This window comes from Lasioglossum baleicum, unplaced genomic scaffold, assembly GCF_051020765.1.
Source record: "Lasioglossum baleicum unplaced genomic scaffold, iyLasBale1 scaffold0055, whole genome shotgun sequence".
NCBI classification, from domain to species: Eukaryota; Metazoa; Arthropoda; class Insecta; order Hymenoptera; family Halictidae; genus Lasioglossum; species Lasioglossum baleicum.
Genome location: NW_027469115.1, coordinates 259007 through 286801, shown reverse-complemented (window position 1 = coordinate 286801; position 27795 = coordinate 259007). Strand labels below are relative to the sequence as shown.

General features: G+C 41.1%; 2 protein-coding genes, 1 non-coding gene and 1 pseudogene across 4 annotated transcripts in view; 3 read left to right on the top strand and 1 right to left on the bottom strand.

Annotated features, from left to right (window-relative positions):
- LOC143219559 (uncharacterized) overlaps positions 1 to 27795 on the top strand; it is a 280642-nt gene that overhangs the window by 62045 nt on the left and 190802 nt on the right. The window lies entirely within an intron of this gene.
- LOC143219577 (uncharacterized) lies at positions 10872 to 21494 on the top strand. The gene is given in 11 exon segments (XM_076445515.1): positions 10872 to 10946; positions 11030 to 11032; positions 11108 to 11114; positions 11277 to 11323; positions 14636 to 14947; positions 14949 to 17351; positions 17461 to 17574; positions 17630 to 17702; positions 20965 to 21068; positions 21236 to 21297; positions 21413 to 21494. Coding segments are annotated over 11 exon segments (3282 nt in total).
- LOC143219604 (U4 spliceosomal RNA) lies at positions 14067 to 14202 on the top strand. The gene has a single exon (XR_013011398.1). It is a non-coding gene; the product is annotated as a U4 spliceosomal RNA (small nuclear RNA).
- Positions 23187 to 23830, bottom strand: LOC143219576 (uncharacterized; annotated as a pseudogene).

Genomic DNA, 27795 nt, shown 5'->3' with positions numbered 1-27795 from the left:
GACGCCGCATGTCACACACTTTCACTTTCGAGATATTGTCGTTTAATGTTTTGATCACTAATGCTTTGACAAGGACATTGGTTAAATTGTATTATTTTTTCGAGCTTTTTGAATTGATTTTCATCACGTTTTTTCTGGTAAATACCTAATCCTAAACTATAAATTCAATAAATGCATAAACTGAAATTTTTTGTGGTTACACGTTAAATACACTCGCGAGTGCGGTCTGCGTTGCGGCATTTGACTATTAGATTGACTTGCTTGGATTATGTGATTACGTGGATTACTTGGATTACGTGCACTACGTGGAAGGAAGGAAGAAAGGAAGGTATTTGTACATATTTATATTGGTTAATCGGTTTCATGTTGCTCAAATGTGTCCCAAAATCTTCGCGTGAAAAAGCGTGGCAATACGCCACTACAAAATGAAAGCAATGCGCCGCTGCAGACGAAAGCAATACGCCGCTGCAGATAGAAGCAATGCGCCGCTAGAACGGAAAGCAATACGCCACTAGAACTGAAAGCAATACGCCGCTGCAGATAGAAGCAGTGCGCCGCTAGAACTGACTGGAATACGCCGCTAGAACTGAAAGCAATACGCCGCTACAAAATGAAAGCAATACGCCGCTGGGACTTTGAAATTCTACGCGTATACAGACACACGCTTGGATAAGTATGGCCGCGGTGGTCTCGGTGAATCGTCCGTCGTCGTGACGCGATATTCGTATACCAGGTTCGCGCGGCATTAACAATAAATAAATAAATATCGTGTGTTTATTAGAGAGTTATGTCTCGTTATATAGTTGCGTTTCTCAAGTGAAATTCAAACGATTTTAGATTGCATGTTTTTCTCTCTCTCTCTCTCGTTCGATCAAGTATAATTCTTAGCGTCGAAATGAAAAAAAAAGAAAATTGAAATTCTATCTACTCTTCCGTGTACTAAAGATGGAAAGAGAACTGAAATGCACACGAAAATGAGCAAAAGTCTGAATAATAATAGTTGATTGTTAATTTAGGAAAAAAAGAAAGCACATTATGTTCTCTCACAAATAATACGAAGCGTAGCGTGTACAAATTTCCCCGTGCGCGCGTAATATGTGGACGAGAAGAATTTCAAAGTTCCAGCGGCGTATTGCTTCTGTTCCAGCGGCGTATTGGTTTCATGTTTGGCGCCGTATTGGTTCTCGCCCCCGTGCGCGCGCCGTTCTTTTTAAAGTACCAGCGGCGTATCGGTTCCCAGCGACGTTGTCACGTCCGTAACCTGCGAGTCTGGCGAAACTCTCTTGGCTTCGGGGAAAGTAATAAACCTGTAACCAAACACCCTGCATAGCGTCGGGCCACCCGGGGTTGGTGCAATAAATTTGGGAAACCGGACGCATCACTTGAGGTTCGATACTTGGGGATGCCCAAGTGCCAGAGTGCGTGCGTCTGGTTCATGTCTACGATGGTTCGAAAAGGGCAGTTGCCTAATCGCGGGTGGGCCCGTCTGGAAATCCTCAAAACCTATCCTCATTTCCATTTTTCCTTTCACATGCATTTTTCCACCACCCCGAAGACAGGAGAAGGGTGCTTCCCTTTAAAACCGAGAGATCTCTAGCGGGGGAGGTCAGTTCTCTAAAAATCTTTGTACCGAGCATACTACAGAAGTTTCCGTCGTTAATAAACGTGTGTGTGTGTAATTTACATTTGTGGTCACTGTCATCATAACCCTTACCCCAGGTAAATTCCTTAAATGGATTGACCAAAAATTAGGGACTCTCAGCACGTAACAGCGTATTGGTTTCGTGTTTGGCGGCATATTGGTTTTCGCCCCCCGGCGCGACCGAAACGCGGGAATCTGTTCTTTTTTTTTAAGTGCCACCGTCGTATTGCTTTGAAAAGCGTACACTGCTGGACCGGTAGTACATGTTCCAGCGGCGTATTGCTTTTAAAAAAAATAAAAAGAAATAACACAACACACCGTGAGGTGTGTATATGTTACTTCTTCTATATATGTGTACAACACAAGCAATATGCGTGTACATAAAATATAATGTATAAGGGGCCTCGTCTAACCGACAAGACGAATCCCCAAGCATAGGGCTTAGTCTCAACAGATCGCAGCGTGGTAACTGCTCTACCGAGTACAACACCCCGCCCGGTACCTAAGTCGTCTACAGACGATTCCGAGTCTCGACGTCGAACTTGGAGTACCCATGATGGAGTACCCAAGCGTGAGTACGCTTGTCGGCACACCACGCGACAGTGCCATGTGCCATCACGTATGAGGTGCTACGGGGCGAGTATGTTCACTTCAATGTAGAGTCCAAAATAGTAAATTGTTTATTTCTTTATCACTTTTTTTTATCACTTTATCACTCTCTTTTCATTATCATTATTATCATTTATCACTTTAGACAAATCCAACACAATTCAGCTTTGACCCATTCAGATTAGAATTAGCTTAGCAATATTCTAAATCGGCAAAATGATGGCTAAAACCAATTCAGTAAGGCAAGTATTTAATCTTCTTCACTTGCTTCTCATCATCGAATTTTTTCAATTCTGGTAGTACATTCTTTTGTTTGTCGTTCAACTTTAATCGATTTTTTATTGTAACAGACCTACATAACGTAGGCCTGTTACGAACAAACCCCTGTCACACCTCCACCGGTTATACACGACGACGCGAATCTAGTAACGTACCACCGGCCTCCTGTCACAACAACAACACCGCCTGTACCGCACGTACCCCGCACCCAGGCCCGTATTCCAACGGGAATCCAAATCAAATTGCCAAAATACTGTGCGGAAGAAGGTATACGTCACCATCAAAATACCGCACCGCACCACCATCCTTTACCACCAAACCATTCCTATAAAAGCCGTCGCGAACAGCCTAGAATCACCTGAGTCTACCAGTAGCCATCCGGGAATCACCTCGTGCGATATTCCAGTGCTCTGAGTATTCTACCTGTAACCGTTGTCCACGTCTCCGCCGTTATCGGCATCCTGATTCCGCTGGTACGAGCCGTGCTCTACCTCGAACACCCGGTGCGTCACCGGTCTCTTTCGCTAGGCGCGTCGCCTCCGAGAGTCGACGAACAAGAAGTGGTGTGTCACCCCTTCGGCTTCATCGAGGAAACCCTGTTGTCCTGTCCGTCCGCTGGTGCGAGCCGTGCTCCACCTCGAAACGTCCGGTGCGTCACCGGTCACTTTCGCCAGGCGCGTCGCCTCCGAGAGCCGACGAACGAGGAGTGGTGCGTCACCCTTTGACTTCGTCGGAGAACGTTCTGTCCAGTTATCCTGTACTTCCGCTGGTGCGAGCTGTGCTCCACCTCGAAACATCCGGTGCGTCACCGGTCCATTTCGTGAAACGCGTCGTCCACGAAATCGGCCGAACTAGAAGTGGTGCGTCACCCTTCGACGTCGCCTAAGAACCGCCTAGAAAGTCACCCTCGTGAGGCGAGTCGCCCACGAGGCCAGTCGAGCCAGACAAGGTGCGTCACCTTGACCGAACTCCCTGAACGATTGCCCGGAGGAACTTCGATGACCCGTGCGTCACGGCCATCGGAGGACCACGACAACCTGGCCTAGGTAGGGAGATCACGACGACAGTCGTGATCTAACTCTGCTCCTGTCCAACCTGCCTGCGTCCTACGCCACTTACAGGTTCAGGTAGCACTCTCACGGTCACACGTTCTAAATTCACGGGCACCGTGGCATTACCATCGCGCACCGTATCCTGAGGCACCGTAGCTTACGCGTCCGAAAGGCAGCGAATATAATTTATTTGCCCGCAAACCGGCTCGTCTCAGTTATTTCACCCGTACCTCGCGCCGTTTATTCCTTTCGTCGTTTAGGACCCTGGATCGGCGAGCCGTTCAGCACCAAGGAGCACGGACGCGAGGAAACCGAACGACGACGAAACACACCTGTTTCATTATTAATATCATTGCAATATTTGAATCAGTTGGATATATTAGTTGATGAAAAACATCAGAAAACCTTTTGTAATTGTAGCACCAGAAATTAGAAAATTCGTTGAGATGAGAAATAAGCGAAAAAGATTAAATACTCACATTTACTCACTGTGTAATTGAAAATCTAATTTACAGAACGGAGGCAAAATATAATGTGCTATCCAGGGAAGCAGGAGAAGGAAGCTGCGGCAACCGGGGAAGAGGAAGACCTCTAATTTTTCGCGTGGTACGTATATCTAATTATGCCATTCAACGCACATACATATATTGTACATTACTGATTTTCTTTGTATTTTTGAGGTATCCCCCCTATGCCAGAACGTGCTACGGGCCACAAGTTTGGGGAAGCAGAGGCAACAACGTGTAATAATCACAATATATACACGGTGAGTCACCTAACGTTTGTACCTCAAATATCTTTGTTGTTTTTAAAGATACGTAAAATATGGTAAGGACAAAGTTGAATGGTATAATGGGGCTGACAAGATGCCAAAAAAATGTTGTTTTATGTCATTTTTTTAGAGATATCAAGGTCATCTTGACTTTTTTAAATGGTATGAGGTATTTTTTAATACATCAATCGATCCAGCTGGACATTTGTTGTAAAAAAAGTACTAACCTATGTATGTCGAAAAGTTAGTAGTTCACGAGATATTTCAATTTAAATAACTCTAAAACACCATTACTGTCGTACTAAGACGTTAGCGTTTACATACTTGTGTAACGTTTACAAAATATTAAAAAATGATGTTTTGTCAACTTTTTTATCTAGGCATGTAACGATAATTTAAAAAATGCGTTTTATAGATTTCGGTAACTTATATGCATACTGAAAATTTCATCGAAATCGGTCAACATTGCAATGAGCTACAAACGTTTAAAGATGATCACGTAAGGGCGAAATGCCCTGGCAAGGCTGAAAATCTGCGACTTTCACCCTTAAGCTCTCATCTTTAAACGCATGTAGTGTGACGTGGCAGATTCTGCCTACGTCAATCCGAACCCTACACGAAAGACCGGGTCACTTATAGGCGGTATCGTGACGAAACGGCAATAGCGAGCGCTCTCCTTGGGACATCCGAACACCCAAAGAATAGAATTATCGCATTTGAATGTCGCGCCCCTGAGCGCGACAAGAGTTTTCAGGAACTACCGAAATCGGCGAGGAGCCCGATACCTGTCTCCGGCCGCCGATTGGCGGAAGGCCGCAAGCGGAGACGCTCGGAATACCAATCACAGGGCGCCGCTGGCGAGGAAGACGGCGAGGATTGGACCGAGCCCGGATCTGTCAACCCGGAGAAATCGACGAGGCTGTTGCAACTAAGGACGACCATCAGTCCACCCTCGTCGACATCTCATCCGGAAAATGCCACGAGAGCAACACCGGAAAGGCTCGGATCCACGGATGCCGTCCAACCGCCTTATGTCGGCCGGGCCTCGGAAAATATAAAATACCGAAGGCCCGGGCCAGCATTTCATCGAGGCGCCCAGGCGTCCAAGAACAACGTGATTGGCCCGAGCGTCGACGAAGACGAGAGTAGGGGGGAAAACTCACTTCCGCGTTCCGAACCGGGTCACTGGGTCGAAAGACTGATTACGATAAGCACGTGCGAACTTTAACGCGATCTATGTAAAAGTACTTTGCGACAGCCGCCATCTTAGCGAAATTGGTAAGTGCCAGTCAGGCTTTATTCCGATATATTTTGTGACCAGTTCGTGTTGGTTCGGGGACGTTATTCGAGTTCGCGAAAATTCGTACCGCGGTGTACCGTGTGTTCACCCGCGTTTACCGTTGACCAGGAGTCGCTCTCCTGAGGGGTTCGCGAGGCCACGGATCGTGTGTCGCCGAATCCTCGTGCACGAGCTATTCGGGACCCACGATATTCGTCCGGTAATTCTTTGGGCTGCCCTCGGATCGTTCCTCGGGAGGATAACGCGCCGTATTTGTTTCGTATAGTTCATCGTTCGCACGTTTCGCCCAGTCTCGAATTAGGAACGCGTACGTTACCGGAGCTCGGTCGAATTCGTGCCCTCGTGGCTTGTAAATTCACGCGAAGTCCTGTGACGACCGAGCTCGACGCGATAGAAATTATTCCGCGCAATCGGCCGAACAGCCGCCGTCACTTTCGTGTTCGCGCCGGCAAATCTATTGACTACCGCCGGCATCGGCCGGCGGATTGTATGACCACCTCGTTTTAATAAACGACGATATTTTGCCCGAGAACTATAGAGTAATTTCATTCCTCGTGAGAAACGTTCCCGTCGCGGGGAATGCTCCGTTCCTTTCCTCACGTGGTTCCCTGGACCCGTTCGCGGCCGTCACCGGCCTAAACGATGTTCGCAGATTCGACGTCATTTTAAAAACCGAGCGAATCGTTCGAGACTTTCGCGTGGTACGGTACCGTACCTGGCGCCCGTTCACTTCGTGTATAATTTTGTCGTTCCGTTCGAATCTGCGAAGATCTTTTGTCTCGAGAGGACCGAGCGTGGCCCGGTCGCAAGGCCATAATTTCTCGAAGTCGGTTATCTCTCTGTTCGCAGGGAAATAACCGGCGTGACAGTAGCTCATTGCAATGTTGACCGATTTCGATGAAATTTTCAGTATGCATATAAGTTACCGAAATCTATAAAACACATTTTTTAAATAAATTATCGCTACAGGCCCAGATAAAAAAGTTGTCAAAACATCATTTTTTAATATTTTGTATAATTACTACCAATTGCAATCGTAATAAATTTTTGTTTATTAAATTTTGTTCAAGTCCTTTGGACCAATTTCTAAAAAGTTGTGCGATTTTTAAGGGTGTCCACTTATTATTGCCGCTGACTGTACATAGGTTAGTACTCTTTTATAACGAATGTCCAGCTGCATCGATTGATGTATTAAAAATACCTCATTCCATTTAAAAAAGTCAAGATGACCTTGATATCTCTAAAAAAATGACATAAAAACAAAATTTTTTTAGCATCGTGTCAGCCCCATTGTACCATTCAACTTTGTCTTTACCATATTTTACGCATGTTTCGAAACAACAAAGATATTTGAGGTGCAAACGTTAGGTGACTCACTCTGTAGATTTAGGTCCATGTAAAGATTGTAAATTTTTGTAATTTCCTATAATATAAAGCATAGTAATAATAAAAAATTATAATATTTATTATTCCTTGTGTCATTGTCCCTATCACAGTCCCTATGTCTTCACCAACTCCCCCTGCGGCGTATTAAAAAATAAAAAAATATAAATTTTCTTTTCCCTTATACGACGAGAATTTTTTTGCATAAAGACCCGTTAAGAGGGAAGAAGTAACATTCAATTTAGTTTCTATCTCTTGCAATCGATGCAGACAATTTTTATGTTGCATAAAGTCTAGGAAGTCTAATACACACAAGCAGTCTAGGAATACTACAATAAATAAAATCTATAATTTAATCTTCCCGCCTTGAATGCGTACAAAATAAGTAAAAATGAAGAGTTAGTGTGGCTATGTGCTGCCCTCTTACAACGGCCCGATCGTTAAACCGGACACGATCTTCCCGGATTGTGGCAACGACATCATGTGCCAAGATCGTGTCCAGGGAACACTACGAGCCCTCACGCGCATTTGTGGCCTGGACAGAATCAAGGATTTTGGCTGTCTGGGTTTAAACGAACATCGCAGGATCGTTGCTCGCTTGGTTCCTTGTTATAGCATACTAATGTTGCAAAATAAATTGTCTTAATTAGATTTTCGCAAACGATACAACTCCTCATTATCCGGGTTTGCAAAATATATAAATCGCGCTCAATTTTGAAACTCTGCTCAGTACTACATACAACATTTGTAAAGTTCGCCTTTCTGATTGTTTAAAATCCAAACATACTTTCTCGTATGTTTGTCCCTGACTTTTATGAATCGTAATCGCTTCAGCAGGAACCACTGGAAATTGACTGATTTGATATTTTTCCTCACTCGACATATTTACTCGATTCGATATTTTTATTATTGGTGTTAAATTTTGATCAATATTTGCATTTTTCATATAATCACGATAACGAGTTTGTTCCGTCGCAACGGATCGTAGTCCTACACAAAGAAATGTTTTTCCTCGCAAGAAATTCGTTAACGGAAATTCTCCTTTAAACATAAAGAACCATGGCATCTGCAGTGAACCGTACTGCCGCGCGAAATAAAGAGCTTAAGGGTCGACTTCGTATTTTATTTATGATATAGCCGTTACCAACCGTTTTTCGGATTAGAAGATTATTTATGCTACGGTCACTCAGGTACGGCCAAATGTTATTTTGTACATCCGGCAATTCTCGGAATACTTACTTCGTCCCGGGCTAAGAATATTCACGGTCACTCAAGATACAACTCTAAAGAACCCTCGCCGTCATAAATTACAACCCCAGATGTGTAACCCCAGATGTGTACGCCCGCGTTCGCTAAGCTCAGTCCAAGGTTAAACATTCAATTCTTTAAGGATACGGTCAAGGGGCGACAGTCAACCGTCGAGCGACGTCAATTACCGCTCTTGCCTTCATACCAGGTAGCACCCCACTCTTCCTTCCGACTAGACCAGCCTCTCAGTCACCATGGAAGGAAGTTTGAACAATTAAGGGTGTCCTGATTGGTAAACGACGAGTTGACTGAACCAACCCGGACAGTTCTTTCCCTCATTACAATAGATTCTACTTCCCTTTCCTCGTCTAAGGTCAACCTCTCCACCCACGAGGAGCCTAACCGACCTCTCGCTAAGACCAACGTCCAGTACTTTCAGCAGTTCGTTTCCGAATCTCTGAACGAGTAACACTGACCAGTCTTGCTTGAGCGTCTCACGTGATTGCTGCATACACGATCAGCACATTTCACTACAATACAGATCAACACGGTTTGATCTGCGCGCGTCTAAGGCAGGATCTGTTGGATTAGCCTTACTGACGAGTTCACCAACAGATCTCGAACGAAACGCGATTCCTCCAGTCAATTCCTTGTCCACACGATCCGTTATTTAATTTGAAATAGTTGTCTAAGATTAGTTTGGCGGGCAACATTCGAACAATCGCGAACCCATTTCTCTACAATCGAACATTTTGAAATCGGCAGTTCCGCGATCGAACAGAGTTCTTACTTTCACTCCTACTCTGGCCAATTGAAAATCTAACCACAATATAGACGAAATTTTAGTATTTTCTTGAAAAGTAATAAATTTTAATATTCCGCATGTGTGCTCCATTAACCAATCCGTTTTCAACATCAATGTTATTAATGATTATCATATAGTTTATATTAATTTTCAATTTAATCTCAGTTAATAATTCGTTTTGAACTGATTGTTTTTTTAAAGATTGTAATATAAATTTTTTTTTGTACTTTCATCGATATTCTTTGAAAATGTATTCTCGGGAGTAGAGATGATTAACTAAATCTTGCATTGGGATAATTTTCGATTATTGTAAGCGGACACATCATCATAAGGTACAAATTTTAAAATTAAATTTTAAAAAAATTAAAAAAAATTTTTTTTGTGTAATTACGTTTGTTTCTTCGGTGGAAACTTTCCGTTCTCTCGTATAAATTGCATTGTTGAATGAACTTCTTTCGAAAAAAACTAAAAAGACTAAAAAACTACTCGACCAAAATGGACCAAAATCTAATCAGCTCTAAGTTACAGCGGGGCACAGCGATTGCATTTTTCATCATCCTGATCGCGTTGTTACTTTTTCTGAAAACGTTAACGAAAAATTTGATACCATAGAAACAGACGCGCGCGCGCGCGCACACACACACACACACACACACGAACATTTTGCTGAAAATAGTCTAAAATGACTGCAATGACCATGAAACGTGAAGATCTGCTAAAAAATCGATTTTCGATTTTCGGGGTCATTACAATAACTTCCCTATAAAATAGGGAAGTTAAAAAAGCGCAGTTGCAATTTTCTGATGCGCCGATGCACAAAAGTGCATACAATTAGTTGCATATTATGCACCGTCTGGTGCACCATTTAACTTTTACTTGTAACATCTTCTATTCCCAACCGTTTACGATGTACAATTAATTGTACTTTTTGTGCGTTTAAGTTTGTTGTTCCTTCGTATATACATGTATGTATATTTATATATAGATATGTTTTTTTTAATTGGGACAATAAACGCTCTGTTACACAGAAAAAAAAGTTAGCCGTTCGACTATGGACCTGCTTATAGTATGTTCGCGCCCGTCATGCATCTACTTCTTTTTAATTGATTAATTCTTTTTTTTTATAATTTCTGACTATATCCTAATAAATTTGTAGAAATTTTTTTAGAAGATATATTGAAATATTTAGAAAATATTTTAAGGTAAAATACGCAAAGAATAGTAGTCGTCACCGAGAGAGTCATAAAGTGACCAGAGAAAAGGAAAGGTAAAACAGGACCTGTATTTTAACGGTAGAAATTATGTAGTAAGATAGCTATATGATGTACTACAGTAATGTACAATAGATTCATGAGCACAACTATCTTTACGTATATATATTTATATTATTGTTATGAGTGTTATTATATATGTTTATTAATTACAAAATTACAACAAATTTATTTAGAATAAATTTTTTCCAATAGTTTTTTTGTCGTTTTGTATTTATCTTACGCATTATATCGACTTTATAATCTTAATGTAATAATATCAGTATGATATTTCTATTAGAGATCGCGGTTTTGAACGTATACTACAATACACGTGAACCATATACATAGTAGTGAATACAGACCCGCTCAGCGCGTTCGAGTCCAGTTACTGATGCGTTTATGTTTTGCGAGGATCGAAAAGAATTCGATCGAAAAACAGAAACCCATCAGTCGCTGGTCTCGCACGTGTCGAACGGATCTGCATTCAGTTAGTCACGAATCTGAAGACCATCACGTACAGTAGACAAAATGTCTTTCGAGAACGTGGCGAAAGAAGCGCAGAATATTCGCAATTCTAATAGATTATCTAAGGAAGATACACAGGTAATTTTGCAAGAATTGTTTACTGATATTATTTAATTAAAAATGAATTCCTTCATTATGCACCATATATCTGTGGTTGTCAGGAAGTACGCCGCATGTCACATAATTTCACTTTCGAGATATTGCTGTTTAAGATTTTGGTTACTAATCTTTTGCCATAGGATATCGGTTCAATTGGATTATGTCTTTCTTGCAAAAAGCCTTTCGAATTTATTTTCATGACTTTCTTTCTGATAAAGACGTAAATCCTCTATACTATAAATCTCAATTAATGCATAAACTGAAATTTTTTGAAATTGTGACATGCGGCGTTCTTCCTGGCAACCACAGATATTAGAGCAGTGACTTATGAGATACCCGGGTATGTACATACTTGGGTAAGCTACCTACCCGGGTGTCTCATGAGATAGTACTCGGTTCTGTCTCGAAATAATATCACAATATATTTTAGTCGATGATTCTATTCATGTTAACTTATGTAAAACTGAGATTTTATCATGTTATTTTACGGTTGCCCTGTTATATTGATTTAGTTTTTTTTATGCTTGCATACATTGTATGTTTTTCGGCCGAACAGAATTAGAGGAGAGATATTGGTGCAAGATTTCACGCGCAAGCGCGACAATTTTAGCCTCAGTAAAGTAAAATTTTCGATAAAAAGGGGTACCTTGAGCACCCCGCAGAATTTTAAAAAATTGGTATAATTTGATTCTGAAAAATGAATGTATAACATGTGTATTCGTGTATATTTTGTAACTCGTAGGACACGTCCTGGAGTCTTTCTCTCCAGGAGAAAATTAATAAAAATATAAAATATAAAAATAGAAAATTAAAATTATTTTAATATTGTGTTATATGATTTGATATTTTTTGGAAAGCTAGAGCAATTAGTTTACTACAGGATGTGAAACGAAATTTTTTCAAAATGCAATTGATCGGAATTGTTGAAAATTTAAAAAATACATTTTGTAGGTCTGTGTCAATTATATGCACTGTGAAAGTTTCATCGAAATCGATTGGTTCGGGAAAAAAACAACAGGCATTGAAAGATTTAAGAATCCTTAGATTTATTGTAGTTAGAGGCCGAAAATCGTGGAAATCTGCAATTTTTACCATCTTTAAACGTTTGTATGTAGTTCATTGCAACGTCGACCGATTTTGACGAAATTTTCAGAATATGTTAAATTGATACAGATCGACAAAACGAATTTTTTACATTTTCAATATAGGTCCGCATAAAAAAGTTGAAAATGCAACTTTTAGTATTTTTTCATTGCAATCTTTGAAAAAATTTACTTTTCAAATCCTGTAGTAAACTCATTGATCTAGCTTCCAAAAAAAGTGCAAATCGTATAGTACAATAACAAAATAGTTATCGTCTTTTTTAGAGCGTCCTTAAACTTTTGTCCACTACTGTAACTGCCTCAGGACTTTGCTATCTCATTATCGTAATATACTGGGTTGGAAAGAAAGTTCGTAGCGTTTTCAAATTAAGAATCGAAGATAAAATTAAGGTATTTATTCATATGTTTATTCAATAACACGAGAAGTTACCTCGAAAATGGCAAAAGTTAATAGAACAGAATGGAAAATATGGGATGGAATAAATCTCTGAATAAATATCTGAATTTTAGCTTTAAATTTTAATTTACAAACGCTACTAACTTTCGTTCCAACCCAATAGATACGTCCCAGATAGCATATTACGTCTCACAGACGTCGCTTTCTCGTCTTTTTACGTCTTTACGTCTCTGAAAGACACCCTTTATACGTCCATAAAGACGTCTTTTTGTAGACGTCGTTTTTGCGGTTTTTTTTACATTACGTTTCAATTACATGTAATTGTAATTGGTAATTGCACTTGCTTGACGAATCATTGTAATTGTAATTGTGGTCCGCAATTACAATTACTGGTTGAGCCAAAGTAATTGCAGTTACCAATTACAATTACACATAATTGTAATATTATTTCTGCAATTCCCAAGTAATTTTAATGCGATTACAAAAGTAATTGTAATTGGTAGTTGCAATTACAAGTAATTGTAATGGGTAGTTGCAATTACTTAACGGTAGAATGGCACTAAAAAAAGGTAATTAGATACCTACTCAATGTGTTTGGAAACATTTATTATTTATTAAATTACAATTCTTAAGAAATAGGTTCACTTGTCACTTACATTGACAATGTAGTTTTCACTAGGAAATATTTATTATTCTATCTATGAAATATCTATGCACATCTTTTACACATCTTTTTGGAGATCCTTCAGGCATCTTTTAAACGTCTTTTACGCGTCTTTCGGGGCATCTTTTAGGCGACTTTTCACGCATTTTTCCGGCATCTTTTAGACGTCTTTTTCAGACGCATAAAATCTTCAAATGTAAGAAAATGTTATAAAAAAATTAGAATCTATATGTATATATGTTACTACTTTCATGCACTGTTTGAGGGAATTGGTCTTCGAAAAGACCTTATTACAATTCAGAAATTTTTATGCAGTTGGAGGGATTCGAACTCGGGACCAGGGTTACCATATTCTAGTCTCGCCAGGCCCCTTACCCTTCCGCCCTTCGTCCAGCTGCGCAGCGAGGCCCGCCTTTGCTTCCCCCACTCTTCCCACTAACGCTGACGCGTTAATTAATTAATGTTAATTAGTTAACGATAATTAATTGATTAATGTTCTTATAATATAAATGTATGTCGATTAAGTGACATACACGAATTCAAAGTAAATTAAAAGTAAACATTTTACTTTCAATATTAAATAAAGATTTATTTTACAGTTCTATATTTACAAGTTCCTCAGTCCGGGAAAAATCCTCTTTTGTACGTCTCATTCTTGCCGCAAAAACGACTTCTCCGAAGAGACGGCTTTTACACATCCATAAAGGCGTCATTTTGGAGACGTCGTTTTTACGGCAGAAATGAGACGTATAAAAGGTCCTTCCTTCAACCTTAAAAACGACGTCTCAATAAGATGCCGTTGTGGACGTAGAAAGGGCGTCTTTTAGAGACGTAAGACGTAAAGGCGTAAAAATGACGAAAAAATGAAGTCTGTAAGACGTCCTGTGCTATCTGGTTAGTAGCACAAAATATTGTTTTTAATATTCAAATATACAAGCTTTACACAGTGGCGATATCGTAACCAATGAGGCTCTACCGAGGTGCGATTATTAGTAGTTGAAAACTTTATTCAAATATACATACAATATTTATGTTACATAATGTAACAAATTTTTTTTCTCGCTATTGTTACTCGTAGCAAAAAATGTTTCAGCAGAGGCTTGAATGGTATCGAGTGCAGCATATTTTGATGTTATTAGTTTTTTTGTGAGAGGACGCGTAAAGGTCATATAAAGTTCAACTTTGTTTTTTTAAATGGAATGAGATATTTTTTTATACATCAATCGATGCAGCTGGACATTCGTTATAAAAAAGTACTAACCTATGTTTGTCGAAAAGCTAATAGTTCAGGAGATATTACAATTTCAATAACTCTAAAATACCATTACTGTCGTACTAAGACGTTACACAAGTAAGTAAACACTAACGTCTTAGTACGACAGTAATGGTATTTTAGAGTTATTGAAATTGAAATATCTCCTGAACTATTAGCTTTTCGACATACATAGGTTACTACTTTTTTATAACGAATATCCAGCTGCATCGATTGATGTATAAAAACTAGAGGGTTATTGTTGCTCGCTCGCTTCGCTCTGCCGCGACATCAGAAGTGGGATCTGATCAAACCTCACAATTATTAAATCCGGATATTTTGCGGTCACTATTGGAGCTGCAAAACCAGAACATGGTACGACTTATCGAGTCCATCAAACTTCCTTGTGCGCCTGTGGTATCGCTACCACAATTCAATCCGGAATTACCTGACGCCGATCCACGTGCCTGGTGTTCGACGATTGACGTCTGCATGACGGAAAAACCCTTGGATGGAGGAGCACTCGTTATCGCATTGAGCAAGGCATCGCATTGAGCAAGGCATCGCATTGAAGGGATCGGCATCCACGTGGCTGTCGCAGGTGTCATTTGCTGGAATGACATGGGCGCAATTTAAGGAAATCTTTCTCGCCCGCTACGGTTGCTTCGAAACATGTGCCGCGACAGTGATCAACCTTTTGAACGGTCGGCCAAAGGACGACGAGTGTCTTGCTGCCTACGCTAGCCGCCTTATGACTACCCTCACGTCAAGATGGTCGAAGAAAACCATCGAGGAGGTCGCCGTATCAGTTGTGCTTGCGCATACCGCACAGTTCAATCGGCGTCTACACCACCTGGCATTTACGAATGACATCACCACCAGAAGCAAACTGCAGCAGGAACCGAAGGCATTTTCCAGCGCAAAACGCAAATACTACTCTACTGAGCCAGAACTGTCTGCAGAGAATAAGCGTTATAAACCAGCGTCTTCAAACCCTGTTCAGTGTCATTCCTGTGGTAAGCTGGGACACAAAGCCGCCGAATGTCGCAAGAGGATGGTGCGAGGACAAGTGCCTGTTAATACCAGTTCGGGGAGGCCAGAAGTGAAGAACAGTGTGACTTGTTATCGCTGCGGCGAAAAGGGACACGTCTCGACTCGTTGTACCAGGTCAGGAGCGACCAACAACGGCAGCGGTGTGACGTCATTCCGGGCAACGAGCGGCAGCAGCAACGCCGTGCACGCCGAACGTCGAGTCGATGTATGCGAAATCCGACCCGTGATCAGTCAGCTGACACAATCTGGTGAGTCGTATTCATTTTGCTATGATTCCGGTGCCGAATGCTCTCTCATCAAGGAAGGAACCGCGAGTAGATTTTCTGGTACGCGTCATAACACAGTGATTTCGATCGTAGGAATAGGTAACTCAAACGTATTTAGTACCTGCCAGATTCAAAGCGAGGTCTCGGTTAACGGGTATACTTTTGAGGTCCTATTTCATGCAGTACCTGACAACTGCTTGAAGTATGACGTCATGCTCGGGCGCGATATTTTAAAACAGGGGTTTTCAATTACAATGACCGCGAATAGTTTCTCGTTAACCAAAATTAAAGCGGTAGATTGTTGTAAGGTTTCTAAACCCTTTGACGTTGATAAGATTGATACTGATGTACCTCCTGAACACAAGGCCCAATTATCGAATTTGTTAAACGAATTCTCTGATACTTTTATCGATGGTTTGCCACGTACACGTGTGACTACCGGTGAGCTTAAAATACGGCTTGTTGATCCTACTAAGACTGTCCAACGTAGACCATACCGGCTCTCCCCTGACGAGAGACAATTAGTGCGCGATAAAATAAAAGAAATGTTAGAGGCTCGTATCATACGACCCAGCTGTTCGCCTTTTGCAAGTCCCATACTGCTTGTAAAGAAACGTGATGGGTCGGATCGTATGTGCGTCGATTACCGCGAACTAAATCATAACACAGTTCCTGACCGATTTCCTTTACCCTTGATTCAGGATCAAATCGCTCGCCTGGCTGATACTAATTATTTCACGTGTCTCGATTGTGCTAGTGGATTTAATTTAATTCCCGTACACCCTGATAGTATCGAACTTACTGCTTTTGTGACACCCGACGGTCAGTATGAATACCTGAAAATTCCTTTCGGCTTATGGAATGCTCCGAGTGTTTTCCTACGTGCTGTCACTAGGGCCTTAGGCGACCTTGTCTATTCTTATGTCATCGTGTACATGGATGACATTTTAATTCCCTCGCGGGATGTAAATGAAGGGTTAGAGCGATTGCGCACGGTATTAGACCTTTTGACAAAAGCCGGATTTTCGTTGAAATTCTCCAAATGTTCATTCCTAAAAAGTTGTGTTGAATTTCTCGAATATAAAGTTTCCTCCGGGAAGGTCATGCCCAACCCGCGGAAAGTCGAGGCCTTGACCATATTGCCGCCCCCGGAAACCATCTACCAGTTGAGACAGTTTATCGGACTCGCGTCTTATTTTCGAAAATTTATCCCGAATTTCTCGCAGATCATGCGACCGCTTTTTCTTTTAATCAACAATGGTAAAAGTAAACTTAGCTGGACTCCTGAGCATGAAGTAATCCGTAAGAAAATTATCTTTATTCTCACGAACGAACCAGTTCTAATCATTTTCAACCCCAATTATCCAATTGAAATTCACACTGACGCAAGTGCCGACGGATATGGCCCAATTTTCTTTCTGAAGGTGGACGATAAACTTCATGTCGTTGAATATTTCAGCAAGCGTACCACAGGACCTGAATCCCGGTATCACTCTTATGAGTTAGAAACCCTAGCCGTGGTAAATGCTATCAAGCATTTTCGCCATTACTTAGAAGGGCGTCAATTTACCGTGATTACCGATTGTAACTCCCTCAAAGCCTCAAGAAATAAAGTCGACCTCACTCCACGTGTGCATAGACTGCGTTCTGTGTGAACTGTTACGACTATCAATATAGTCGGCGGTCTGTGTGACCTGTTACGTCTATGCTGTGTGCATAGACGGCGTTCTGTGTGAACTGTTACGACTATCAATATAGTCGGCGGTCTGTGTGACCTGTTACGTCTATGCTGTGTGCATAGACGGCGTTCTGTGTGAAGTGTTACCATGTTTGATTCCCTGCAATGAAAAGTTAATACTTTCGTTACCTCTTGTACGTCAGGAAGGCCGAACTATGAATGTAATATGAAGGAATTGTTCTGTTGCAGATACACGCGAGGACGCGTGACATGTCAGTCCGGCCGTGTCGTAGATTTAAGCGCGTTTTTAGAATAAGCATAGGTTAAGGATTGGCCGTTGGAAGTTGCAGGAGTCGGCTGCTGAGTGCTCGCGCGTGCATTTACATTGTAGCGCGGCCGAGACGTTTGATCGGCCGCAAGAGTCGGGATCGGTTTCTCTTACGTGCAGCCGAAACGTTTGAGCGGCTGCGACAAACAAAATCGGCTCCCTTTTAGAATGCGTGCACGTGGACGGAGTGACTCTGCGGAGTGGGGAAAATGCGAGGCAAGGCCCTCGATGGCCCGAGACCGGCCGGCAGATTTTGTTTAGCGCTCGAACGATCGAGATCAGTGTCTCCGCAGAGTCAAACGGTCAGAATACTCGACAGCCGACACGCGACGATGAAACGTATTAACGCCGGGCGCACGGGTCGCGCCAAAATGTTTCTGTCGCGACATATTTATATCTCTATTTTCATGAATTTCATTTGCTCTGGCTCTGATTAACTTTTCTGAATTTCAACCATCATACAAGCAATTCGTATTATATAGCGATCGCGCCATTTCCTTTAGTACACTCTCTGACATTTGGCAGCGCTGGCATCGAAAGTGAATTCTTCAATTGGCTTCAACGGCTGCACGGCTGGCTTATGGGAATCTCGTATCCATAGTATATATATCAGTGCGCGGGGCCTTTTAAAACGCGAGGCCGGGTTCCGGTGAACGCGCTGAACCTGCCTCGCGCCGGCCCTGTAAATAAGTTCAGCATTCACTCCTTAGCGGTTTCATGCCGAGCTACCTGGCTGGCCGGCCGTGTTTATTGCACTACTATTGTGTTCTGGGCTCAGACCTCAGGGCTCGACCCTCGGGCCACGGTCGTGTTCATTGTAGCCTCGAGCTGGTCGAAATTATTCGTGGATGTATTCATTTTCGAGAAAATAGAATAAAAATTGTATTCGAAGCTTGGAATAAATTCTCGGCGAATACAAAATTATTCAAATAATTTTTGAATAAAAGATACTTTTGTATTCGAGCCTTCGAATAAAGAATAAAAATTTTGTATCTTTTATCCGTTCCCCGGAATTTTTATTCAAATACAAATTTTGCCCATCTCTGGCGCCGCACAGTGGGACCTTTCGTCCAAATCGGAGACAAAATCAAAGAATTTTCGATAGAAATGAGGTAGAGCGATGAAATTTTTTTAAAATTAAAGCTGAAACACTACAGAATATGGGAAAAATAGGGAGATTATGGTAAGAATGTTTTTCAACGTTGCGAAAATTCGTTAAACTTGCACAATTTCGAGAAAATTGTGGTTTTTCCAATATCACGCGCGGAAAATTTTTTTTTTAAACATGCGACACATCACTTCTCGTACATTTTTTCACGCCGATTCCAAATCTGGTTTCAAAATTTGTCTACGACCTCAGGATATTGCAAAATCGATTTCTTGAAATTCTACATGTTTAACGAATTTTCTCAAGGTTAAAAAACGTTCTTACCATAATCTCCCTATTTTTCCCATATTCTGTAATGTTTCAGCTTTAATTTAAAAAAAATTTCATCGCTCTGCCTCATTTCTATCGAAAGTTCTTCGATTTTGTCTCCGATTTGGACGAAAGGTCCCACTGTGCGCCGTCTCCAGATTCTGACTTTTCGCCTCGGCCTCATGCTTTCGAAACTTCGGTAACATGAAAACTCTGCCCGTCTGAGTGCCTGTTCGATTGCTTGCGCGCTACACACAATCGTACCTCTACTCTGTCTGTGTGAACTACCTGCTCGACTGATCGACGCCGGCGCGTTCCTTCGATTTTTACGTTGCCGAAGTTTCGGAAGCATGAGTCGGAAAGTCGGGATCTGGAGACGGCGCGCATTTGAATCCCGGCACAGCGAGCGGCGCGGCGATAACAGAACATACGGACAATACATAGAACGTCCGTATATTAAGATATTCGGATAATGGGGGTACGGATACGGGAGTCTCTACTGTATTTAAAGAACAAGTAGACATAATTGAAATCGTAATTCTAATTGCAATTTTGTAGGACTCAATATAAATAGTACCGTATACTCATCTTTTTTTATCGATGACTATGATCACTAACTAAAATAAATTCCTAATAAGATAAAAAAATGTTAACAACCCATTCAACCCATTAAAAAGTGTTAAAAACGCGACTGAACATGTTGGTAAAAGTCCCATTTGGGGGTGAACGGAACAAAATTTAAGCTAGTGCTTGGGGTTTTCCGGCCATCTGGAAACCAGAAACGGTGTAGCTTCGAATAATTTTTTGTCAGGGCGGCGAAGGCTTCGGTCGCCGTGGCCAAGTGGTGCAATAAATACGGCCAGGTAACCCGACGCGCCACGGCCAGCCAGGCATATCGGCATGAAACCACTAACAAGTAAATTGCAGACCTTGTTTATTTTTCGTAATTGTTTCATGTAAATGACGCTAGCTGCTTCGTGTGGCGTTCTTCCGATTAAAAAAAGACTAAACTCGAGATAGAATTTGGACTGTGGATAGCGGATTTATTAAAAGTCTTCGAATAACGGCACAATCAATTTTATACCGAAACCGAAATAATACCGGTATTTTTTCGGTTTTTCCAATGCTTAGGTTGCTCCAAATGACAAAGGAACTACATAAAACATTCAGCTAAAGACCTTCCAGATGTACCTCCCAACAAAGTGATTTTTAGCCAGCCGAAAGAAGCACAGCCGATGTAGCCAGATGTATTTGAACCTTTTATACCGTTAAGGTACTAAACTTTATAACCGTAGCTACCTGCAACCGAACATACTCCTTGGTTTCAAATCCTTGCTTTAGTTTATTAAAAGGGAGTAGACTCGTTTTCAGGATTGCAAGGGTGCGGGATTTGTCTCTTTTCATCTCTCGATAATACTAATACTCGATAATACTGTACGTATTAGGGGATAATTAATGTATTACTAGTTTTGTAACCGGACTATTGTTCACCTACCCCTTTGTAGGATTTTATTGAAGTTAACAGGCTAGTGTGTGAATATTCGTCAGCAAACTCACTATCGTAGTTCGATACAACGAGAAGACTCGGCAGTGCACGATAACGTGGACGTGGCGAGTAGTCCGTAGACCGAATGCTACAATGAGTTAATTTTGGTTAAATTACTCTGGGCAGAAGTAGTCAACACCGATCAAAGCTATCGGGATACCACGGAAACGGCGATCAGTCTCTACTTGCCCCGGAATTCACCTCGTTGTCTGGCACGGTACAAGAGACTGGCAGGGCACGGTTTCGTGGCCGTGGCGCTTCCTTACCGCCCAACAACTACGTGCTCTAAGCAGGACAAACAGGAACAAACCCTGTTCAAAATCAGCTGGTGACACTCAGGCAAACGAACGGTCTTACCGGATTATACCGGGAAGGACAAACGGCTCCTGCACACCAGGTAATAACAAACTTGGTAGTGAAGAATTACGGATATCTAGGCAGAGCACGAAAGCGTGGTCATGGCGATATGCGAATTCTTCCTGCTGTCCGTTCTGAGCAAAGCACACTGTGTCTGTCGCGAAATCACGACCTACACAGTAATGTAATACTTCTAACACCGGGTAGGTTACGATACCCAATGTTAACTTGACGAAGGTTCGTGCCTCTAGGCACTGGATGACGGAAAGGTTGCAACAAATATAAATAATTGTTGAGAGACAATATCTGGTAAAAGTGAGATATATTCTGCCAAATTGATGTGGATGAGAATACACGGTATGACTACCGTTATATAATTTACAGACGTATAAAAACGCAAGGTCGGCTACTGAATCCGACACGACCACAATACGGTAGAGAGAAACGCGACGACCATAGACCGTAAACAAAGTCTACCGCTCTAGGAACGCGTGTAAGAAGTCTCGTACGGTTCGCGCGATCGCGGTTCTCACTCGCTTGGTGCCCAATTCTGACGATCGACGCCAGCTCCGCACGCGTCGACTTGATTCTTATTGCAGTGCTTTCTATTTTAAATAAAGAACTAATAGGTCGCTGCTCTAAGAAGTGATCGCGGTAGTCACAGTGCCTGCTATAGCTTACTGGCGGATTAAACGTCGATAACCTCGAGTACCGACGTGAGAAAGCAGCTCTCTATGAGAAATCTCTATTAAATTTTATAAGTTTGGCTGTTAATATGCAACGCACAGAGTGATCGATTTCACTACCGAATGAAATCTAATTCAATAAATCGCCTCTTTGACGCAATTTAAACAATAAATCAACGGAGCTTATATGCTCACATAAACATATCGTCAACAAGACTTTGCTCGAAGTGTAGCAAATTCCATTAACAGCTCGCAACGCGACAAGAAATGCCCTTTTGCCGGGCTATGAATACAAGTAAATAACTTGCCTTATTGGCGATTTCCAAATATAATTCTCAATGAATAAATTTCGCAATTTAACAATTTAATATTCGCAATTTTAATCTTCTTCGCGACTAGAAATTCCCTTTAGCCGAGCTAGCAACTGAATAGAAAATTATCAGCCTTATTGGCTATTTGAAATGACAATTTTAACTTTACACGATTCGTAATTTCACGCGGAACGCAGTGGGACTCATACGTGCTTACTGGATCAAGCCCAGACGTAGAGTGATCAATCTGCTGTTCGCATCGACCTCCTTCGATCGCAATTGAGAGGGGATCGATGCGCACGCAGCCTCTTATCTATATCGATCGCTCCCGCGATCCTTGTCTATGACGAGATGACACATGACGTCATAAACGTCGCAGTAGGGATCGACATAGATTCGCGCGATGTTTTGATGTGTAAGCAGTACGGTTACAGTTTATTGATTTATGTGTAGGTTTACTCTTAATGTAACTGTAAAGAAAATGGAACGGCAAGGGGGGAAGAAGTAACATAAGGAAGAGATAACAAAAAGGAAGAGAGTGCCCTGTATAACTAACGGCATCCGGCACATTAGTGCGACTGTGCTGCGACTGTGCTGTGCTAACAAATAAGATTGTCACGCCTTCCTTTTTAAATGAAATAAAATTTGATTCGTTTCTAATGAATACTTATATGAGCATTATAAAATAAATGTAGCTTTTATATGACGAGAATTTCTTTTTGCATAAAAAAGTAACACTCAATTTAGTTTCTATCTCTTGCAATCGATGCAGACAATTTTTATTTTGCATAAAGATCCGCAGTCTAGGAAAACTACTACAAATACTACAATAAATAAAATCTATCATTTAATTTTCCCGCCTTGAATGCGTACAAAATAAGTAAAAAGGAAGAGTTAGTGCGGCTGTGCTGCCCTCTTACAACGGCCCGATCGTTAAACCAGACACGATCGGCCCGGATTGTGGCAACGACATCATGTGCCAAGATCGTGTCCAGGGAACACTACGACCCTCACGCGCATTTGTGGCGTGGCCACAATCTAGTCATCGTGTGGCCTGGACAGCGGCGAATAGGGTCGACCACTGTACGTGACCGTTTGGTGGCGTGGACACGCTGTGCTCGAGATGTGGCTTCGGCACGCTTGGTTGTCTGGGTACTATCATCATCGGAATTCATGAAATAATAAGTCATTACCTTCTTGAAAAACTTGTAATTTCGCGTCATCACTAATCACAATCTGCGTGTTTTAAGTACCAGGAAATCAAAAGTATCACTACATATAAGCATGCAAAAATAAATTTTTGAATTTGTTGTTTTAATACTCCAATGGTTCGAAATTACAAGCTTTTCTTTATAATTGTTTATTAAATTTCAGAAACCATTAATTATTTAGATCAGAATCAATAAACTCTATAACTAAATTTTCATGCTTTTCAATTATTCTTTCCCTGCGCTCTACAGGATCTTTTCTTCATGGTACCACACATTTTGTTGGTGAATTGGAAAAAAATGGAAGGTATTGCATTTTCCATAATAAGTCTTGGACATCTGAACAAGACATTCTCCAGTACACCGTTAGGAGATGGAATATTCTGATACCTTTGGATATCAGTTTCTGCAAAATGCAGACTACAAACTGCAGAATATTATGTTGGTGTCCAATTTTTACGTAGGGGAATAGCAGCCATCCATATTTTTTCGCAATTGCTCATTTTTGGGGAATTTAAATATAGAAATATAATTATTTTCTTTCAGCGTACTATTATACTTACCCTTACAATTGGGGACATAACAACGCCGTGGCATTATTAACTAATAAATATAGTATAAAACTTGTGAAAAGAACTATGTAAAACATATTTTCTAAAAACTCTGTATGTATATAATACATTGTAACCAGACTATTGGTTCACCTACCCCTTTGTAGGATTTTATTGAAGTTAACAGTAGACCCACTATCGTAGTTCGATACTGCGAGAAGACTCGGCAGTACACGATAACGTGGACGTGGCGAGTAGTCCGTAGACCGAGTGCTACAATGAGTTACTTTTGGGTGAATTACTCTGGGCAGAAGTAGTCGACCCCGATCAAAGCTACCGGGATACCACAGAAACGGCGATCGGTCTCTACTTGCCCCGGAATTCACCTCGTTGTCTCGCGCGGTACAAGAGACTGGCAGAGCACAGTTTCGTGGCCGTGGCGCCTCCTTACCGCCCAAACAACTACGTGCTCTAAGCAGGACACACAGGAACAAACCCTGTTCAAAATCAGCTAGTGACACTCAGGCAAACGATCGGTCTTACCGGATTATACCAGGAAGGACAATCGGCTCCTGCACACCAGGTAATAACAAACTTGGTAGGGAAAAATTACGGATATCTAGGCAGAGCACGAAAGCGTGGTCATGGCGATATGCGAATTTTTCCTGCTGTCCGTTCTGAGCAAAGTACACTGTGTATGTCTCGAAATCACGACCTACACAGTACTGTAATAACTCCAACACCGGGTAGGTTACGATACCCGATGTTAACGTAACGAAAGGTTCGTGCCTCCAGGCACTGGATGACGGAGAGGTTGCGACAAATGTAAATAATTGTTGAGAGACAATAACTGGTAAAAGTGAAATATATTCTGCCAAATTGATGTGGATGAGAATACACGGTATTGCTACCGTTACGTATTGTACAGACGTGTAAAAACGCAAGGTCGTCTACTGAATATGACACAACCACAATACGGTAGAGGAAGACGCGACGACCATAGACCGTAAACAAAGTCTACCGCTCTCAGAACGCGTCTAAGAAATTTCGTACGGTTCGCGCGATCGCGGTTTAAATTAATTTAAATTAAATTTTTTTTATACGTTGGCTGTTGACATGCAACGCACAGAGTGATCAATTTCACTACCAAAATGAAACCTAATTCAATAAATCGCCTCTTGACGCAATTTAAACAATAAATCAACGGAGCTTATATGCTCAAATAAACATCTCCTCAATATGACTTTGCTCGAAGTGTAGCAAATTCCATTAACAGCTCGCAACGCGACAAGAAATGCCCTTTTGCCGGGCTATGAATACAAGTAAATAACTTGCCTTATTGGCGATTTCCAAATATAATTCTCAACGAATCTGTTGGGTTTTATATTCTTTACTTCTTCAACACTCGCAACGGCGCAAATACTTTTAATCAAGCGTACAGTGAACATCATCATGGCGGTAAAAAGAATCTACATCAACGCAAGTACCGAGTATGCGCATGTAACCTGCGCATTGCGTTTTCTAGAGCATTCTCTTTTGGCGCGACATATAAACTCGTGTGTCAAATCACATCAAATCCCCCACATTTGACACACATTCGCTCTATACATATTTTATGTTACGTTCATACACATTAAGTCCATACGCATTACACTTTAGTTTCACATAGTCTTAACTTTTGTACATGAGTCTTAATCACACTACTAGGTAGTCCCTTAGTGAGTATATCTGCCACGTTGTCTCCAGATAAGACGTACTTTATTTTTATTAACCCTTGTTCATAACTCTCTCTGGTTATGTGATATGCAATATCTATGTGTTTCGACCTTGACCTTTCCACTCTATTCAATGTAAAATCAATTGCAGATTTGTTATCACATCTGATGACATGTGGCTCACATGGTACGTCGACAATATGTAAATCTTTCAATTCCTTAAACATCATGTTCATTCCCATAATTTCTTTCGCAGCTGTCGCTAATGCTACATACTCTGCTTCCATTGTGGAAGTGGATATTGATTTTTGTTTGTTTGATTTCCACGAGATTGCATTTCCCCCTAAAACCGCTACCATTCCGCTGTAAGAATGTCTATCATCAATGTCAGCTGCCCAATCCGCATCGCTAAACACTTCTATTTCATTATTTCCTGGGCTATACGTTAATGCTTTATCTTTGGTTGCGGCTAAATATTTCAAAACCCTCTTCGCTTGTATCCAATGCTGTCTCCCTGGATTTGAAACGAATTCTGACAATTTTATCGTTATGTATAATATATCCGGTCGCGTGGCTAGCGCTATATACATTAAGGAGCCTATCAATCGTCTATATGGTACTTCCTCCATCTCTTTTTTCTCTAATTCGGTTGATGGACTATCACTTTTCGATAACTTCATACCTAATTCAACCGGTGTATTTACCGCTTTACATTCATCCACGTTATATTCAGTTAACAATTTCTCTATATATAACTTCTGTGACAATCTCATAGTTCGCTCGCTGTAATCTACCCTTATACCTAGTAAATATGATACAGTGTTTAAGTCTCTCATTTCATACTTTGACATTAGCATTGATTTAACTCGTTCTAGTTTATTTATGTTTTTGGTGAATAGTATAATATCATCTACGTATATAGCTATTATTACTTCATTATCGTATACATATATGCAGTTATTAGTTTTCAGTCTTTTACACCCGCTTTCGGTTAGAAATGAATCTATAGCATTATTCCAATTTCGGCCCGATTGTTTCAGACCGTAAATTGGTCTCTTTAGTTTAGCTACTTTCGTATCTGATATGTCATACCCTGGCGGTAATCTCATATATATATCTTCCATTAGTTCCCCATATAAATATGCGCACTTAACATCTAGATGGTGTACATTCCAATCTTGCGATACTGACATTGCTAATAATAATCTAATACTTGAAATATTCGCTACAGGTGCGTATGATTCGAAATAATCCACGTCTTTCCTTTGATTAAAGCCCTGCGCGACTAACCTAGCCTTGTATTTAACCACTTTTCCGGTCGGGTCTGTTTTTATTTTGTACACCCACTTACTGCCTATACATTTAATGTCCGCTGTTTTATCCACTATTTCCCAAGTGTCTCTACTTTCTAAGCTACTGAGTTCCTCGTTCATTGCTTCTTTCCATTCCTCGCGTTGAGGTGATGCAATGGCTTGATCAAATGTTACCGGTTCTATTATTTCTGATAAATTAATCTCAATGTTTCTAGGTTTACCCCCGCGACCCCATGGGTTCCTTACTACCTTATCGCGGTTTGGTGTATAAACTACGGTTCTATCTCGTCCCGGTATATCTCGCAAGTTGTATATGGTTTTATCTATATTGTTAACGCTTTCATTTACTTTATTGTTATTCTCCTCAACTTTTTCAATTACTATTTCATCTATCGTTTCGTGTACATTTTCTTCTTCATCTATCGGACTACAGTATGTTTTCTTCTGATTGATGTATTCAAAGCCACATACATCTTCTACGAATTCTACATGCTTTGTCTGTATAATGTCATCAACTTTAGGATCCCATAATCTATATCCTTTTGTTTGATTTGAGTAACCCACTAGTATACATTCTCTAGCCCTTTTATCTAATTTGTGCCTACCTGCCTTTGGAATGTGAACGTACGCCAAGCATCCGTATGCTCTAAGATGTCTTACACTCGGTATGTTTCCAGTCCAGACACTTTCTGGTACTCCGTCGCCAATGGCCGAATGTATTACTCTATTTTTAATGTAACATGCTGCCATTAATGTTTCCGCCCAGAATCTAGTAGGTAATTGTGCTTCTTTTAGCATCGCTCGTACTAAGTCTAATAACGTTCGATTGATCCTTTCTGCTACTCCATTCATTTGAGGAGTGTACGTGTTAGTTCGTTGATGTATTATACCTAAATCATTAAATAGTGTCTTTAATTCCGTGTTACAAAATTCCAACCCATTATCTGTTCGTATTTTCTTTACTTTTCTGTCTGTTTCACGCT